Below are 17,635 nucleotides of genomic sequence, written 5' to 3'. Positions count from 1 at the left end.
ACAACAAAAAGAGTTATTAGTGACGACATTTATTGTTGCTAAAATCACAGTATTAGTGACGATAGGTCGTCGCTAAAAAGAAAATAAAATTTTTAAACGACTTGTCGCATTCACTATTTGTGATGATATGTCGTTGCACAAAATTTCACTATTTGCGACGACATATCGTCGCTAAAAGTTGACATATTATTCACGACGACATGTCGTCGCTAATAGCCATTGGCGCCAAAACTAATCTGGCGCAAGTTTGTCCATTATTTGCGACGACATATTGTCGCAAATATTGATACTTACAGCTGGCGGTGACGGGGCCAAAAAGATGCGGAAAATTTAGCGGTTTTCCGCGAATAGGTTCTAGATATTTCTTTATGTTTTACGACGACATATTGAAAAGTCGTCGCAAAAACTAGTTTCAGAAAATTCTTTTCAGAATGACTGTTTTTGCGACGACACATGTCGTCATAAAAAAAAGTTTCAGAAAATTCTATCAATAACGACTATTTTTTGCGACGAATTGTTTAATAATGTCGTCATAAATAACCGGGAATTTAAATTTCTCCAAAAAAAAATGAACAAAAACTTTGGCGGTTTCCTTCAAATTATTTGCGATGACATTTTAACAAAGCGTAATTTGAACTTTGCATCTAATCCAAACAACCGTAATTCAGATTTATAAGCTGGTTCAAACCAACCCAAAATGCCCCGCCCCTACATGGAGTTTTGCACCGTCATCAAATCCAAATCCAAACAATTTTGCATTGTTCTTAAACTATTTAACGCTTGTATATGGATCATTTTGTCGCATGTTTTTAAAAAATCAATTCAAATTCATGTCATACAAACACATATTCATATTTTATTTTTCAATAAGAAATCTTGTGAATGGCTTTGTCAAATTCATTGAGGGTAAAATTTTAAAATATACAGTACGTACTTGTACATAATTTACAGAAAAGAAAAGAATTACAAATCTCAGAGTAATGAAATATGAAGCATTTCAAAAAGTAAAATAATGACGCAAAAAAAAAAAAAAAAAAAAACAAAAAAAAAAAAAAAAAAAACAAAAAAAAAAAAAAAAAAAACAAAAAAAAAAAAAAAAAAAACAAAAAAAAAAAAAAAAAAAACAAAAAAAAAAAAAAAAAAAACAAAAAAAAAAAAAAAAAAAACAAAAAAAAAAAAAAAAAAAACAAAAAAAAAAAAAAAAAAAACAAAAAAAAAAAAAAAAAAAACAAAAAAAAAAAAAAAAAAAACAAAAAAAAAAAAAAAAAAAACAAAAAAAAAAAAAAAAAAAACAAAAAAAAAAAAAAAAAAAACTGGTTAACCTTTTTTTTTTTTTTTTTTTTTTTTAATCATCATCAATCACATCTTAAAATACTAGCGTGTCAAAATTTAAAAGAATTATGAAAACAAAATTATCCTTTTCAAGTATTATATAAAATTAAGAAAAGAAAAATATCTGGAATCTAATGGTTCAAGATAAAACCATTTCCCTCGTAACTTATTAAATATAATATCACAACTAATCTGTCACGAAAATTGATATCTACTAATTAACGAAAGCTCTACAACATATAAAAACGGCATAGAAAAACAAAACGTAGCCACAATTATCACACATCTAGAAGGATTAGGAAGAACATTATACATAGAGAGTAGACATAATATTCTAGTAGTAATTTGAAGTAATTTGATCACGATCACTTGTTGTGGAGGCGTTTGGCTGCAAGCACAATGAGCAAGAGAAAGGCTATTGCTCCGAGCAGAGAGACGACGAGGGCGGCGGCTGCTTGGTCACAAAACTTGTCGAAGACATTGCACACCTTCTCCCATTGCACGTGTGAGTTCCCTTTAAAACCTAGCACCCCTATGGCTGCGGCGGCTCCATTGGAGGAGAAAAGCAGTGCCATCATCACCACGTCGACGACCACGACTACAAGCCCCGTGATGCCCTTTCCCTCGCGATTTGCGAGCAAAAAGACTAGAGAGAGCGCTGCGTATAAACATGCTATGGCATTTGCCACCACAAAGTACCTGAGCGAGAGTGGCTTAGTTTATGAGCTATCATTGATTGATTATTATTATTTTTTATTGGTGCTCAATTTGAGAAAATGTTAGATTTTGCTGTCACTACTAGTTTTTTTAGGCGGCAGCCGGATTAGTCCAACAATTTGTATATATAATACTCAATTTATTTAAATGTAACATTCAAAAAAATATAGTCCAATATATGTAACGTTAAGTATTACACTTAAACACACATAATGTTACATAAACTTATGAACAATGTTATATAGGAATATAAAGAAAAAAAATTATATTTACCAATCATGTACGGCTGCCAGACTTTATTTAGTTTTGGAAGTTTTTTAACCCGATCAAAAATTAGGATACGCATGAATTTTTCTTTTTATCTACTATGTGATTTGTGAAAGTTTAAAATAAATTCTGAAAATTTTGACGCATGACATTGAATAATTGTTTAAGTTATCAAACTTTACTGTTGCTTTGGCGTGGTAAACGTATAAGGCTTTAAGCTATTGCATAGTACGCAAGAAGTTGACTTCAAGTACTGTTATAATAATGTGATCGTGAGAGTTTTAATTCACTACCAAAAAGAAGAGCAACAAAAAAAAAAAAAAAAAGATTTTTCAATCATAACATCTTCTTATTATATTTTTTCCTAAATGTCATTTTTAGCTATAATCTTGTGACTTATGCATTTAGTCACAAATTTTTGTGCTAACTAAAAACTTTTAACCGCGACGTTTTTATTTATTTATTTATTTATTTATTCTTACCTCGTAGTTAAAAGTTTTAGTTATACAAAAATGTTATGACTGAAAGTGTTACAAGAAGATGTTGTGGCTATTTTTGTTTTTGTTTTTTGTTTTTGAGGTGATTACATGCAGTATATTATGGTTTATGGTTAGTAGCAGTACCTTTTAGAAAAATACCGAAATTAATACTCTTTGTGAACATTTCTACTATGGTATACGGTTGTTAAAACAAATTATGTGAAAAGAAATTATATACATCTGGTCCCATATGTCTTATTGAGAGGCGACTTATTGTCGTGTCGTGGGGCTATTAAATGACAGCCCCATTTTTAGATAATATTAAAAGAAGACAGACAAAAATGGCAACTTAAAAGGACTAAAATATAAATTAAAAAAGAAAAAAAGTATTTCCTTAAAAAAAGGTGAAAGAACCTTGAATAATCCTTTGTTCTAATGCGTAATCATCTTAAACAACACATTAATTCCCAGAACATAAATCAGAAGAAAATGGTGATATCGGTTAGGATTTTTCCAAACGGAAATTAGATTATACTAAAGACCAAATTCCAACACAAAACTACAAATTATATATAATATCCTCAAATTATATCACAACAAAAGTTGCTCTTAAACTGTGATATGAAGCATATATAACTCACTACCATATCTTTATTTTTTATTTTTTCATTATGAAAGTTTTAGAGAGAGAGAGAGAGAGAGAGAGAGAGAGAAGAAAACAAGCATAAAAGCCATAATCAGATCTAACTAGTTCACATACCAAGCAAATCAAAGATGCAGTTTAAAATTAAGCAAGGAATTAATTAATTAAGTAGGGTATTAATAGAAGACGACTTACACAAAGGCAGACAAGTAATGCCACTTAGCAGAAACAGGAACACTAATAGGTGGCAGAGTTTCAAGAACTTGAACAGGAACAACTTTGTTCTGTTTATCCACTCCAAGAATAACAGCCGCTGAGAGAGTGAGAACAAGTGCCAAAATCCTCAGCACAGACTCACATGCTCCTATTCTTCTCTTGTTTGCCACTTTCACTTCTTTTCCTCCCAATTCATTGCCACCATTTCTATTCATGCTTTTGCTCTCCATCACCAACAATATGAATCCTCACAATTACAACTTATGCATGTATTTGAATTTGTGACACGTATATATGGAGAAAGTAGTTGCTAGAGCAAGGCTCTAAATAGAGAGAGAGAGAGAGAGAGATATATATATATATATATATATTATGTTATTATATGTGCTATTGGTGAAGATTGAAGAGCAGGGAAAGTGTGAAAGAGAGGTGTAAACTGTTGAAAGAGACAATTAAGGAGCAGATGTGGTTGGTCGTTGCGGCGAAATAATGACCACGAACTTGTGCTACTACGCTAAAAAAGGACTATCAAAACAAGATTTGTAGTTACCTCATTAGAAAAGTCATACATATATATAGAGGCCGCAAAGTCTTATATCAGGCACTTGTACACTCCAATAAATGTAACTTTTTTTTTTAACTTTGTGTAATATTGTTCATACGCGTGTGTTACATTCAATTTGTTCAAATATAGCACTCAATATCACGTGTTGGGCTATTTTTTTTTAAACATTACACTTAAATAAACTGAGTGTTATACAATAAATAAACGATATTATATGAAAAGAATTACATTTATCAGACTGATCCGGGTGCTGAATTTAAGGCATTTTCTATATAAGTTCGGTTATGAAAAACTATGCCTTTATGTCTTTAAAAAGCCATTAATGTTTAAACTAAATGTCATGTTAACTTAATATCAGTCTCGTCTTGTGATATTACGAAACAAAATGTGGACCCGACCTAACAAGTCTCATCTTGTGAGACCCACTTACAACTTAAATTACGGTGCAAACTGAATCAAGATGTTTAAAGATCACTTTATTTTTTAAGAGAAATTTCATTCAAATCTAAGTAGAAATAAAGCACTACAAGAGATCACTCTAAATTTTGTATTGGCCATTACATTATAAACCTTGGGTAGCGACACGACGATACGACTCAAAATCCGCACGAAGTTAACAGGTTTGAGTTTATTATAAATAGGTTTTGGTCATAATCGGGTTGACACGATTAACAATTAGGTTGGGTTATGGTTGACCTCCTAACACGAAGTGACACGAATTGACATGATTAACTATATATATCATCAGCAATTTAATGATATGTGATATAACATAAAAGTTTATATGACATATTTAAATACAAATAATGTGAATTTTAATATTTGTAGGTAAAATTCATTTGTTTTTCTTAAAGGAAAAGATAAATTGACCAATAAACATGTTAAACCTGTCTTGAGCAAGTTAAATAAGTCATTATTATATTAGTTATTTATTTAATATATTAATTTTAACGGGTTATACGAGTTGATACGGTTAATAAATGGGTCGTGTTTGAGTTGAAATTTTTGACACGTTAAATTAAAATGTCATATTTGGGTTGATATTTTCTGACACGATTAATAAATAAGTTGACACGAATACGACCCATTAACACGAATTTTCACTCTTAATAACCCCATGATGTATGCAATCTTATACGGATCCACATTATAAAATGTTTTTTTATTAAAATAAAAATCAATGCTGCAAGGAAGCAGAAAACGAGTGTGCAAGACTAGTGGGAAACCTACCCATCATATCCACATTTATAGTATCTCAACGCGCAAATTCATAATTGACAAATATAGTCACCCTATACGTAATTGATAAAGTCATATCCTTTCCCAAATTATGCACTAATGTGCTTGAAATTATTAAATCCTTATTGCCACACTTTGGTGCTTTATTTTCTAATTATTAATTGAGATGTAAAGGCTATGCTATATAAGCATAGGTAAGTGATAATTGATCACAATCACTTTGAAAATAATAATGACGATGATGATCATATATTGAATGGAATTAGTTTAGGCTGTGGCTCACATTTGACCATGTTGCAAAGTTCAATTTTTTTTTTTTTGTTTTTCTTTCTTTTTTTCTTCTATTAGACTCAAAAACCTATGAAACAACCCACATAATAATGGGCATGAATTCAAGAACGTTCGAATTTACAATTTATTGGAGAGTGATGAGTGGCGCATCTACGCCACATTGCATCATTGCATCTCTTCCACGTCTACCCAAATGTGAATCTTGAGACGACTTTTCAAATATTATAATATAATATTGAAGTTTTAAGTTTGTGTTAAAACATAAAGAAAGATGCACTTTTTATAATTTGACAATATAATATACATATATATAGATGTGTGTTTTTAATTATTACTCTAATATTTATTTATTATTAAATTTTTTTAACTGTAAAATATTTATTTTATGGTTGTAATAAATTACATAATAATTAAAAAAATTAATTACAATTTTTTCATTAAATTATTATATTTAATGAGTAATTAAGGATGAAATGCGATTATTCAAAACTCGTCTATATATGTATATATAAATTAAACTGAATGCAAGGACTTTGTGAATGTAAATATGATCATGTTCGTCCACACTTTTGCATTTTTTTTTTTTTTTTGGTTTACACTTTACACGGCTTGGACCATGTATAATTGAAAGTCTGCACCCTTCTGTCAAAGATTTCAACTCTATGCGGTGATGATTTTTTTGGCACTAATATGTACATATGTGTGAGTAAGTAGCTAGCAAGTTGTAGTTTTGACAGCGTAGAGGAAGCAAATACATGAATTTCTCAGCTGTAAAAAAAAAAAAGTTATTAAAAACTCATTCCAAGGCAAAAACACATTATTGTATCAACAAATTATATGACAAGTTGTTATCTATGTGGGTTCACTTACAGTAAGTTCAGACAAGGGCTACAGAAGTTAGCTACCAAAAAATGAATGTTTGGGACACTTGACACCAGTGTAGGACAGCATGTGCTATATATACACACATATTTGAATGAAATATGATCATCATATTACCAAATTATATTATTGATATTGAATGCAAAGCGCAAGAATATATCTGAATAATAAAAGTAGAGAACTAACACTAGATTCCTGTAAGTACCATTCTTTAACATAGAAGTAGAAAACTAACACTAGATTCCTATAAGTACCATTCTTTAACCTTAATTAGCGGCAAAAAACTAAAAAAAGTCCATTCTTTAACCCACAAGAGAATGTACAAAATAAAGAAGATTTGTAGGCAGAAAATATTTGAGAAAATTTCAAGTCTAACAATTATTTTTTTCAACTCTATTATTTATGTCACTATACAAAATTTTAATGCTACTACAAAAAATAACCTACAGGTTATGAAAAAATAACGTGCAAATTACGAAAGATAATCAGTAGGTTAATGAAAAATAACTGCAGGTTACGAAGGATAATTTACATATTATGATAATTTCCGTTAAGCATAAAAAATCAAATTTGAGTCTACCGATAGTCATATATATAATGATCTTAATCCTGAGTTATTAGTAGACTCTTATTTGTGAATTCATGTTCTTTGACTTACTCGGTATGGATTTCAAAATCCTAAATCCTATTCCTTGTATCTTGGGAACATAATGAAATGGATAGCCGAAAATGTTAATATACAAGATGGAATCCATTCATTCTTCTTTAAAAAAGCAGATAAATAATTCCCTTAAGGGTTGATTCGGTACTTGAATAAGTAACAAACTCGTATTCATGAATGTGTTTTATGAATATACTATTCATTAGAGAATCAATGGTACTCAATGATAAAGATGTAAGTAGAGAGGTTAACGAATTTTACCTAGCTCTAATTATAAATTATTATGGAGGATCAATCTATATGTAGTGACTATATCAAATGAAAACTTTAAGTTCTTAGAAGTAAATTGTGTCTATAATTTTGAGAGTGCAATTCCAAGTTTTTAGTGCAGTAAATTTTAGAATTAATATAATTAATAAATTAATTAAAGAGTTCAATTAATTATTAATTTTATTGGAGCTCAGAATTATAGGTCCATAAGTCCCCGCGTCATCCTTGTATTATTTGCAAGATAAGATGAATTATTGGGATTTTATTTCACTCGTGAATAATTAATTGAGAATTAATTATATATTAAATAATGTCATTATTTAATTATTTTGTCACACACTATGGTGGGACCACAGGGAGCATGTGACACTGGAAAAAATCCTATTGGGATTTAGTTACTTGCTCACCAAGTAATCCGGTTTACTTGTTCGATAAGTTTTTCAATTAAATTCAAAAGGGAAAGTAAGATGTTACTTTATTTTGAATTGAATTTAAGCTAAAATTAGAAACTGGATTAGGAAAAAAATTTCTTGTAGCGCCCTTAAGAATTAAACATGTTTAATTATGTTAATTGTGTATATTAGTGTGCCTAAAACTAATTTTTTTCCAATTAATCTTGTGATTAAAGATTAAGTTTATTTTAAGGACTTATAAATTACTTTCATTTTTCAATTTTCACCCCAAAAGTTTTTGAAAATACACTTAATTTTAATGTATTTTCTTTTATTTTTTCCTATTTCTTTTATTTTTCCTTTTTTCTTTCTTTTTCCTTTTCTTTTCTTTCTTTTCTTTTTCGTTTTCCCTTCCCTTCCTTCTCGTGGCTGCCCAGACCAGCCCCTCTCTCTCTTTCTTTCTTTATTTATTTCTTTCTTTTTCTCTTCTCTCTCTCCTCCATTTCTCCACCACCGGTCCCTCCCTCTCTTTTCCCTTTACTCCAGCCGGCCACCGACCATCTCTCTCTCCCCTTCTCTCACCGGCATTCTCTCACTCTCTCCCCTGCTCTCTCTCTTTCTCTCACCTCTCTCTCTCTGGTTTGTTCCTGTCGAAGCAGGAAAGAAAAAAAAGAAAAAAAAAAGAGAAAAGAGAGAGAAAGGCGCCATCAACTAATTTGAGGTAAAACCCCTTAAAACTCACTCTTTGATTTGAATTTTAAACTTGAGAAAGTTTGATTTTGGTTAGATTTGAATAATTTTGAGTTAGGGTTTGGATTTGAACAATTGTTGTTAGAATTGAATTAAATTTGGGGATTTTCAGTTATTGGACTTGTTGAATTGATTGGAAACTAGTTTTGATGATTTTAGGAGAATTTATTTTGAAATTGAACTTGAATTGTAGGTTTGACATTTTCCCTATATATGCCGATATGCTGCCGAAATTTGTTTAAAACCTTATTTTTAAGCTGAAATTAAAAAGGGAAACCAAACCCATGAATTGGATTTCAATTTTTAAAGAACCCTCAAACTGAATTATAAAGTCGTTTGTGAAACTTAGATTTGAGTCAAGGCACACTAATAGGAAACAATTAGACATAATTGAACTTGATTTGTTTTAGGAATGAGGATTGTGTCCTAAAACTTTGTTTTGTGACAATGTTAGTTGAAGGATCAGATTAAAAGCTTTGAGGAAAGCATAGGCTAGGATAACGAAAGGCTAGCCCAGGTTTGATATCCGAGAGGTATGATATTCTTGTCCATATCCTTGATAACCATGATTTAACTGGTTTTGGCCTATCAAAATGTTTTAGAACAAAACATGTTTAAAGAAAATAATTTTAAAAGAAATGGCATGAATAATGCTATTGGGTTTCCAATAATTTAGAAATGAGATTGTAAAGATTTTTCTTTCTTAAAATGAAATATTTTCAGAAATGATAAAATCATGGTGGCCACAGAGATCGGGATATGGTAATCGTATCCTTGGGGGCAGGTCCCGAAATTTGTACGGTCCACTTCTTGCTCAGTGGTGTTATTATGGCTATGCATATTTTCATTATACATATATTTTACTACTATTACGTGAGTATTTCTTTTTTCTGAAAAGGATGATCGGTTCCGGGTGTATGTTTTCAGACAGTAAGTACTTTTATTTACAATATTTTATAAAATTATACCCTACTGGGCATTCCACCCATTTTTCTTCAGTTTTTAATGTTTTAAACCCCCGTCTAGAGTTAGCGGTTTAGATTTACAGCATTGCGATTGGATGCTAATAGATTGAAGGCGCGAGATTCAAATATTATTTGTAAAAGAAAGACTCCGGAGCAATATATTTTACAGTTTTTAATTCTGATATGTACTGTATTTATGTATGTTTTCAGACAGTAAGTACTTTTAGTTTGTTTCGAATTTACAGTTTTTAATTCTGAGATGTACTGTATTTCTGTATATAAACTGTATTGGTTGATATTGTCCCAGAGTTGTACTATTTTCCTTGAATTTTATGGACTGTTTTAAATATTATTTGTAAAAGAAAGACTCCGGAGCAATATATTTTAATATCTATTTTGGTATTTGTATATTTTATTTTATTTTTATGGATTTTTCTTAATTAGTCCAGTTTAATTAAGTTAAAATTTTAATTAAACTCTAATAATTACGGCTCTATCCTTGGGGTCGTGACATTTCTCCTTCCTTCTTAAGAGATGGCCGGCCACACAATAAGAAAAAGAGAAGGAAATTTTGTTTCCAAAAGCACAAGGGAAACTGTATTTTTAATGAGATTAAAAATATAGTAGCAACAAATTTCCTATTTTCTTTGCCTTCAAGCAAAAGGGTTCTCATAATTGTCTATAAATAGGAGACAATAGGAATTAGAAAAAAAAGATTTTGATCTAAAAAATTCCCTAGGTTGGTCGAATATCACAAGCGAGAAAAAGAGAAGAAAAGTTCTTCCAATATTCCTAATTCTTTCACATACATGTGTTGATAGTGAAAGAATACAAAATAGCGGGTGATCGTTCTGATAGTTGTACATTGAGCCCACACTCATCATCTTGCGAAATCAAGGAGTAGACGAGGAAGACTTAGGTGTTCTAAGAAAGCTTTGGAGCAAGGAACGTTCGTTGGCCAAAGACCTCAAGATATCGTCCTAATCGTCGGCAAGGCATCTATCGTGATAAATTAATGAGATTAATTTATTATTGCATAAATTAATATAATCTATAGCGTATACAAAAGATTTTGTGAAATTTTTTTGTTATACATGATCCGCACTATCACACTTCCGCACTCAAAAATATTTCAAAAACCAACATAAATGCCATATTTACCAGAAAAGTCCAGTAACCAGTGATCGGAGTCAGTGACCAAATACGGAATAAAACTTGATCCAAAAAATCACAAACACATATGAATGTGAAAAATAAAAAAAATCAAATCTAAGAAATCACAAACTCAATAAACAAATCGGAATTAGATCTACAAAAATCATAGACTCGAACATATCCAAACACAAATGAGAATTAATCACAAACTCAGTAAACAAACAAATAACTGCATAAATTAATTACAAACTCAAAATCAATCCCAAAACCCTAATTCAGATAACCCTAATTTCTAAACCAAAGGCTAATAACATAAAATCATCCATCAGTCCACACTGGCAGCTACCACCCATAACATCGTGGCCATGCTCGCGGCACCCTTCCCGGCAACATCATTTCTGGCAGAACCAAACTGCAAAAATAATAAAACAAGGGGAGAGAGAGAGAGACAGAGAGAGAGAGAGAGAGAGCATTCCTAGATCAACAGACACCAAACATCATTGCTGAGGCGAGAAAAAGGTTGTCACCGCGAGTAGATTTTAGATCGTGACCAATTATTTTCTCAGATTCCCCGTTGCAAAGCAGTCCTCGTGATTTCCTATTGTCCGGATGCGTGAGAAGACAGAGAGAGATAAAGAGTGTCGACGGAGATCGAGATCGAAATCGAGCTTGAGACTGGAATCACGATGGAACCTCACCAGATCTGGTTTGAAAGAGAGCGCCGAAGCCATCGCCATCGCCGTTGAAATCGTGCGGCACCTCGCCGGTGCTAGAGATCACGACAAGAGAGAGAGAGAGAGAGAGTCTGCGTTTGACAGCTTGGAAAGAGAGAGATGAGAGAGGAGAGAGAAGGGTCTCGGAAGAAGAAAGAAAATGAACCCTAAAAGAGGGGTAAAATTGTAATAGAACATTTTAATTCTAATTGAAAATTGAAATATGCTATAATCTATCATAAAAAACCTGCTACTTACTTCAAAAGAGGGTATGAAAAATGCTATTCTTTGCATTTTCCCATTTGGAAATACGATGGAGAGGTTGTTTTAATATTTTTATATAAATCAAGGGTGAGGATGTCATAAGTGAAATATCCGGCGCATAACAATACAATAACCAAATGTTAGGGAAAACTTTTTGTTTTGACAAAATTGAACGGACATAGAAAATTAAGAGCATCTCCAACCATATTAGTCATTTAATATTTTTAACTAAATTAGCTAATGATTTAACTTTTTTTCACTTTTCTATACTCTAACCAGTAGTTAAATAGTTAGCTAGTTTAGAGAATGCATTTCATACTAGCTAAATATATCTAGCAAGAAGAGGTTAATCATTTCATTTTTCTATTATTTTATTCTTTTAAACAGTAATAAATATAAGTTCTCTTTTAAATTTAATGAAGTTGTTTATATTTTAAATTCAATAAATATTATAAAATATTTGACGTTTAGCTAAAACAGAAAGTATGGTAATTGGATTGTCTCACGTTACTAGCTAAAATTTAACTAAAATTTAGTTAAAATTTAGAGATGTCCTAACTAGTAAAATAAACTGGTAGTTCGAAAAAAAAAAAAAGAAAAAAAAGCTTGTTCATGAGGATATTCAATATTGCGACCTACCCTACATGACCCTTTTAACCCTATGGCTAATATCAGGCAATCAGTATGCGGTTTTGAACTTCTCTCTTACCGGATATCAAAATTTCAGGTAATTTACTGCTGAGGTGTAAATTATGTAGTAGTAATGACACGTTATATATAGTGACCAGCAAACATAAATAAATAAGGGTTGGCCTCCCATGTTACTTTCTACACTTTAAGAGCTTTATGAATTTAGGTTTTCTACATTCATGGATCTTTAATTTTCTTGACGTATACTTTAAGAGCTTTATGAATTTAGGTCGATACTTCCATAATATATGGACAATATAGGAGACATCTTTTTTTTTTTTTTTTTTTGGAGGTGAGGTTAGGGGTGGGGGAATCCTTTAAATTATCATTGCTTAACTTTCAATTAATTTGCCTCTGGGCAACCAGTCCTTATCTCTTCAAAACAAGGGACACTTCTGGTCTATATCTGTTTTTGAAACAATTTTATCTTCTTCATATAATTATTATATCTCTGGAGTCAATAATTTTACATTCTAATTCGAATAAGGAAATTCTAATATTTTTTCATCAAATGATTATTCATCTAGTGTGTATTCATATAAATAGGGTCGATAAAGTTCTATTGAAAAATGGCGGATCAATTTAGTGTTGTTCAACGGGTTATTAAAGTGTTGGGCTATATATATGGGTGTGTATATGCTACTACGATCATTATGAATCCCTGTATAATATCGAGAATTTTGTGGTAGATCAGACCGATTGATAATGAATGAGTTTCAATTCTTTTTTGAAAGGGAATGAGTTTCAATTCTTAAGCATGTTGTTATTTTTTTTTTTTAAACGAAAAAGATGCATGCTGTTTAAAAACTTCATTAACTCTAAATATAGGATACGGCATTTAAAAATGCGCATCACTCATAATTAAAGACTTTTTTTTTGTCATGCGACACTAGTGACCAAGAAGCGAAAGATGTTGGCCATGTTTAGAATTGATCCCGTTCTTGTTTTTTACATTTTTTGAGAAATAAAAAATGAAAACGCTTTCAAAACGGCGTTTGGCGCAATAAAGACAAAAAACAGAAATGAAAACAATTTTTTGGTTTAGTGTAAAATGAGAGAGAAATGAAAAACGACTTTAAGTCGTTTTTCATTTTTTGTTTTCGTTTTCTCCTCTCTCAAGTAAAAAGAGAGAGAGAAACATTAATGAGTTTTTTTATACTGAAAACAATCTCTTGATAAAACTACCAAACATATTTTTAAAAATAATTTATGTCTGAAATTGAAAACGTTTTCATTTTCATTTTCATACAAAAAATAAAATCATTTTAGAACGAGTTCTAAACGCACCCGTTATCTCAACTTCGTAAGTTTTGGATAGCTCGGTCGAATCATTCATTTACAATATTCATAAACACTAACATTCGAATTTCTACAAATTTTAAGATAACAAAGCAACGAGGGGAGTTCACACGTGCAGTGGATGATGAGTACTAGTTTTTGTGGAGGCGTTTGACGGAGAGCACAACGAGCAAGAGAAAGGCTACGGCTCCCAACAGGGAAATGACGAGAGCAGCAGCTCCTTGAACACAAAACTTGTGGAAAACATTGCATACCTTCCTCCATTGCACGTGTGAATTCCCCTCGTAGCCTATCAAGCCGACGGAGGCGGCAGCGCCATTTGCAGAGAAGAGTAGCCCCGTCATCACCACGTCGACGACAGTGATGATAAGCCCGGAGCTGCTGTTGCTGCCACCGCCGTTCTCGAGCGAGAGGACTAGAGAGAGCACCGCGTATGAACATGCTATTGCATTTGCCACCACAAAGTACCTAAAAAAGCATACCATATAAGATTTCATTTGAATAAAATGTTAATATACACTTTAAACCAAATCACAAATCATCATGTGAAAATTTTGTTAGTTTTAGTGTCATAATTGTGAATTCAAATAGTGGTATGTGAGCCTCTAATTGGTAATTAGGAAAATGTTAAATAATATTGGTGATGAGATAATTTCATGGAAATTTGATGCAGCTATTTTTTCAACTAGTCACAAAATGTGAAAACTTTTGTGGGTTTTAGTGTCATAATTGGGAATTTAAAATATAATGTGTAAGCCTATCATTAGTTGAAATTTAAAATTGTGTGGGTGTTCATTCAAGTTGGCATATATATGAATTGATAACGTTAATTCAGAAGTTAGTTGCGATGATCATTTCTTGGCATGACCTTCAATTTATGAGCCTATTTGTTGATTAATTATTCTGTTTCTTTTCAAGTGTTTAGGCCAAAATGGGGTTAAAAGAAAAAAGAAATCATTATTAAAACCACTATAATTACTTGTTAGAAGACATTAGGGAAAAAAATATACTGTGGTTAAATCTAGCTACGTTTTGTCGGTAGGAATGTTTATTGATGTGAGGCTAATGACAAGTACTCATCTTTAAGGTAACAAGGTGAAAAAAAAAAAAAAAAAAAAAAATAGAAAAAAAAGGAAAAAAAAAAAAAAAAAAAAAAAAAAAAAAAAAAAAAAAAACACTAAGAATTGTCCTAATGTCCCCTGGGAAAGCACACTGTGGGGCTAATGAAATGAAGGGATAAATTTCTGAGGTGACAAACAAAAATAACTACAAAATGTTGCAGAGTTTTCTGCTTTAGTTTTGTTAAGTACGTGCCTTTCTTTTTCATTTTTATTTTATAATATAGGTTGATCAGTTATTCTTTTCTTTTTCAATAAAAATTGCGTTTATTAAAAATAACAACTACAAAGCGCTAGGAGACTTTCTTGTATTTTCATTCTTTTGGCTAACTATATATTGAAGTTGCTCTTACACTGCAACAACAAACATAATAAGATTTATACAATAGGTATGAAAAAGATAGAAATGCAGAAATGTCAATTAAAAGATGTTATCTTTACACTCAATTGAATGACTATTTTATAAATTTAATATTTATGCTATTTAATGTATAAAAAAAATATTCTGATAGAATATTTTATATATATATTACAAGATTATTTTTCTTCTCGACAAGATGGTCGGATATCTTTAAATTTTTTAAATCAACAAAGATGGTATAAATTGTAAAATTGTTTGACACATCTTACTAGGTTATGTCAATTTTTACACATTTTTAATTTTAGTATAATACTTAAATCAAATCTAACGGTGAAAATTATGCACTACCATAGTATGGAGCTTATATCGAAACCAGATCCAAGTAGTATAATCAAACATATCAGCTTTTCATCCACCCACAACAAATATATAATTAGCCAATAAATTTCAATACAAAAATTAGTAAGGGATCAATACATATACATATATATATATAATAAGAAGAAGAACTTACATAAAGGCAGATAAGTAGTGCCACTTTGCAGAAACAGGAACACTAAGAGGTGGGAGAGTGTCGAAAACCTTAACAGGAACAACTTTGGTCTGCTTATTCACTCCAAGGATCACAGCAGCTGAGAAAGTTAGGGCAAATGCCAAAACCCTTGGTACAAACTCAGATAATAATATTGTTCTTGTTGTTCTCATCTTGTTATTATCCACTCTGGTCACTTCCTTCTCATGATCATCAACGTTTGTACTCTCCAATCCTTCAAACCCACCAATGTCATTGATCATGGTTTTGCCCTGGCTCTCCATTTCCACGAGAAATATATAAGATCTTTGTTCTACTAATTAGAAGATATATATATATATATATATATATATATATCAAATAAATATACATAGAGATGGCCTAGAGAGAGAGAGAGAGAGATATTTTGTGTTTGGAAGTGAAAGTTCGCATATTATTGACAAAGACAATTAAGGCATGAGGTGGGGCAGGAGTCTCTGAGGTGAAGTAATGGTCACAATAACGCCACATTTGGGGCAATTCAAGAGTATAGTGCTAAGTGACAGATCAACCCATCTAATAAAAGATGAATTCCGCATTATGAAATCTACCAGTGGGGTCTATTTTTATTAGTCATGGTGCTTAATACTAGTGATATCCTTAAGTATTTTTCTAGGCGTAATGAGGGCAACTGCTTTCACTAATTTAAGATGGACCCTTTAATTTTGATCCAATCAATTTCTTCTTTTTATATTTCTTTTCCAATAGATAGCCCCTCTAAATTTTCCATTTATAACGTCTACATGAGAATTTTAAAAATATCAATAATGCTCTAAAATTTAACTTTTGAGTATCTCATATTTCAAGCTTAAGTTGTCCAAATAAATCAATAATACTACTGTATAAGTTCACAATTTTTAGATTATGGATCTTAAAAAATATATTAAACTTACAACCATGTTAAAACTGTTTAACATTATTAGTTTACATCTGAGTATATATTTTTTTATATTGGATCCCACTATATATATATATATATATATATATATAATGCAGTTTTTTTTTTCTCTTTTTTTTTTTTTAAAGAAAATGGGGCAGGTCTGGTTCGCCCCGCCCTGCGCATTAACGATTCTTGACCCCCGGCCTTGGGGGTTAGACCCGTACCATTCGGGGTGGGGCGGTACGGGGCCCATTTTACCTGCCCCATTGATATCCTTACGTGTGATAGTCTATGTACCATAAATGTAGCTTAATTTTATTTTTAAAAAAGTCTTAATTGTTTTATTTTAGTCATTGGACGACCCCAAAAAAAAAAACAATTTGAGTTGTAAATCTTTTTAGCTTTCACTGTTTGGTAACTTATTTGATAAGAAAGAAAAGAGAAGGGAAGGGAAAAAAAATGGTAGATATTAATAAACGTTACATATATTTGGAATTTTGTGTGGAAAATTTGAAATCAATAAGGATAACTAAAGTTACTTTAGTGTCATAGTTTTGAAAGTAAGATAAAATAAGTAGATTAATAAAGAGGTAATTGTAAAAATCTTTAATTTTCTTTTCTTTCTATCTACAAAACAACCTAAGAGAAAACTAATATCCTTTTTGTCATTTCAATTTCTATCTTTTATATTTTTCCATGATTTCTTTTCTTCTTCCTACTAAACGGAGTGTTAATTTACAACTTTTCGTCAAATCATCTGAGATCGTTTGTTTTCATCTTTTAGTAGCTGAAATTTGGGTTGAGATGTTCCCTAGTTTTCATGGAAACTCGGGTTATCCATATCTTTTGCAAAACCCGTAGTGAATCCACATCTTGAAAAAGCATGTAACCCTAAATCAAGCAAATTTTTTTTTT

At 31.1% G+C, this 17,635-nt stretch overlaps 2 protein-coding genes across 2 annotated transcripts; both read right to left on the bottom strand.

Moving 5' to 3' along the window:
• Nucleotides 1–1,485: 1,485 nt before the first annotated feature.
• LOC21391835 (CASP-like protein 1E2) lies at nt 1,486–4,004 on the bottom strand. The gene is made up of 2 exons (XM_010106727.2): nt 3,634–4,004; nt 1,486–2,031 (listed from the first exon to the last, which is right to left on the bottom strand). The coding sequence occupies exons 1-2, from the start codon at nt 3,882–3,884 to the stop codon at nt 1,698–1,700; spliced, it is 585 nt and encodes a 194-aa protein (XP_010105029.2). The 5' UTR covers nt 3,885–4,004; the 3' UTR covers nt 1,486–1,697.
• A 9,810-nt stretch (nt 4,005–13,814) lies between these two features.
• LOC21391834 (CASP-like protein 1E2) lies at nt 13,815–16,088 on the bottom strand. The gene is made up of 2 exons (XM_010106726.2): nt 15,784–16,088; nt 13,815–14,258 (listed from the first exon to the last, which is right to left on the bottom strand). The coding sequence occupies exons 1-2, from the start codon at nt 16,083–16,085 to the stop codon at nt 13,922–13,924; spliced, it is 639 nt and encodes a 212-aa protein (XP_010105028.1). The 5' UTR covers nt 16,086–16,088; the 3' UTR covers nt 13,815–13,921.
• Nucleotides 16,089–17,635: the final 1,547 nt, after the last annotated feature.

The sequence above is a fragment of the Morus notabilis genome, unplaced genomic scaffold, assembly GCF_000414095.1.
Source record: "Morus notabilis unplaced genomic scaffold, ASM41409v2 Scaffold398, whole genome shotgun sequence".
Classification (NCBI taxonomy): Eukaryota; Viridiplantae; Streptophyta; class Magnoliopsida; order Rosales; family Moraceae; genus Morus; species Morus notabilis.
The sequence above is the reverse complement of the archived record's forward strand: the minus strand, read 5'-3'. Positions and strand labels throughout refer to the sequence as shown.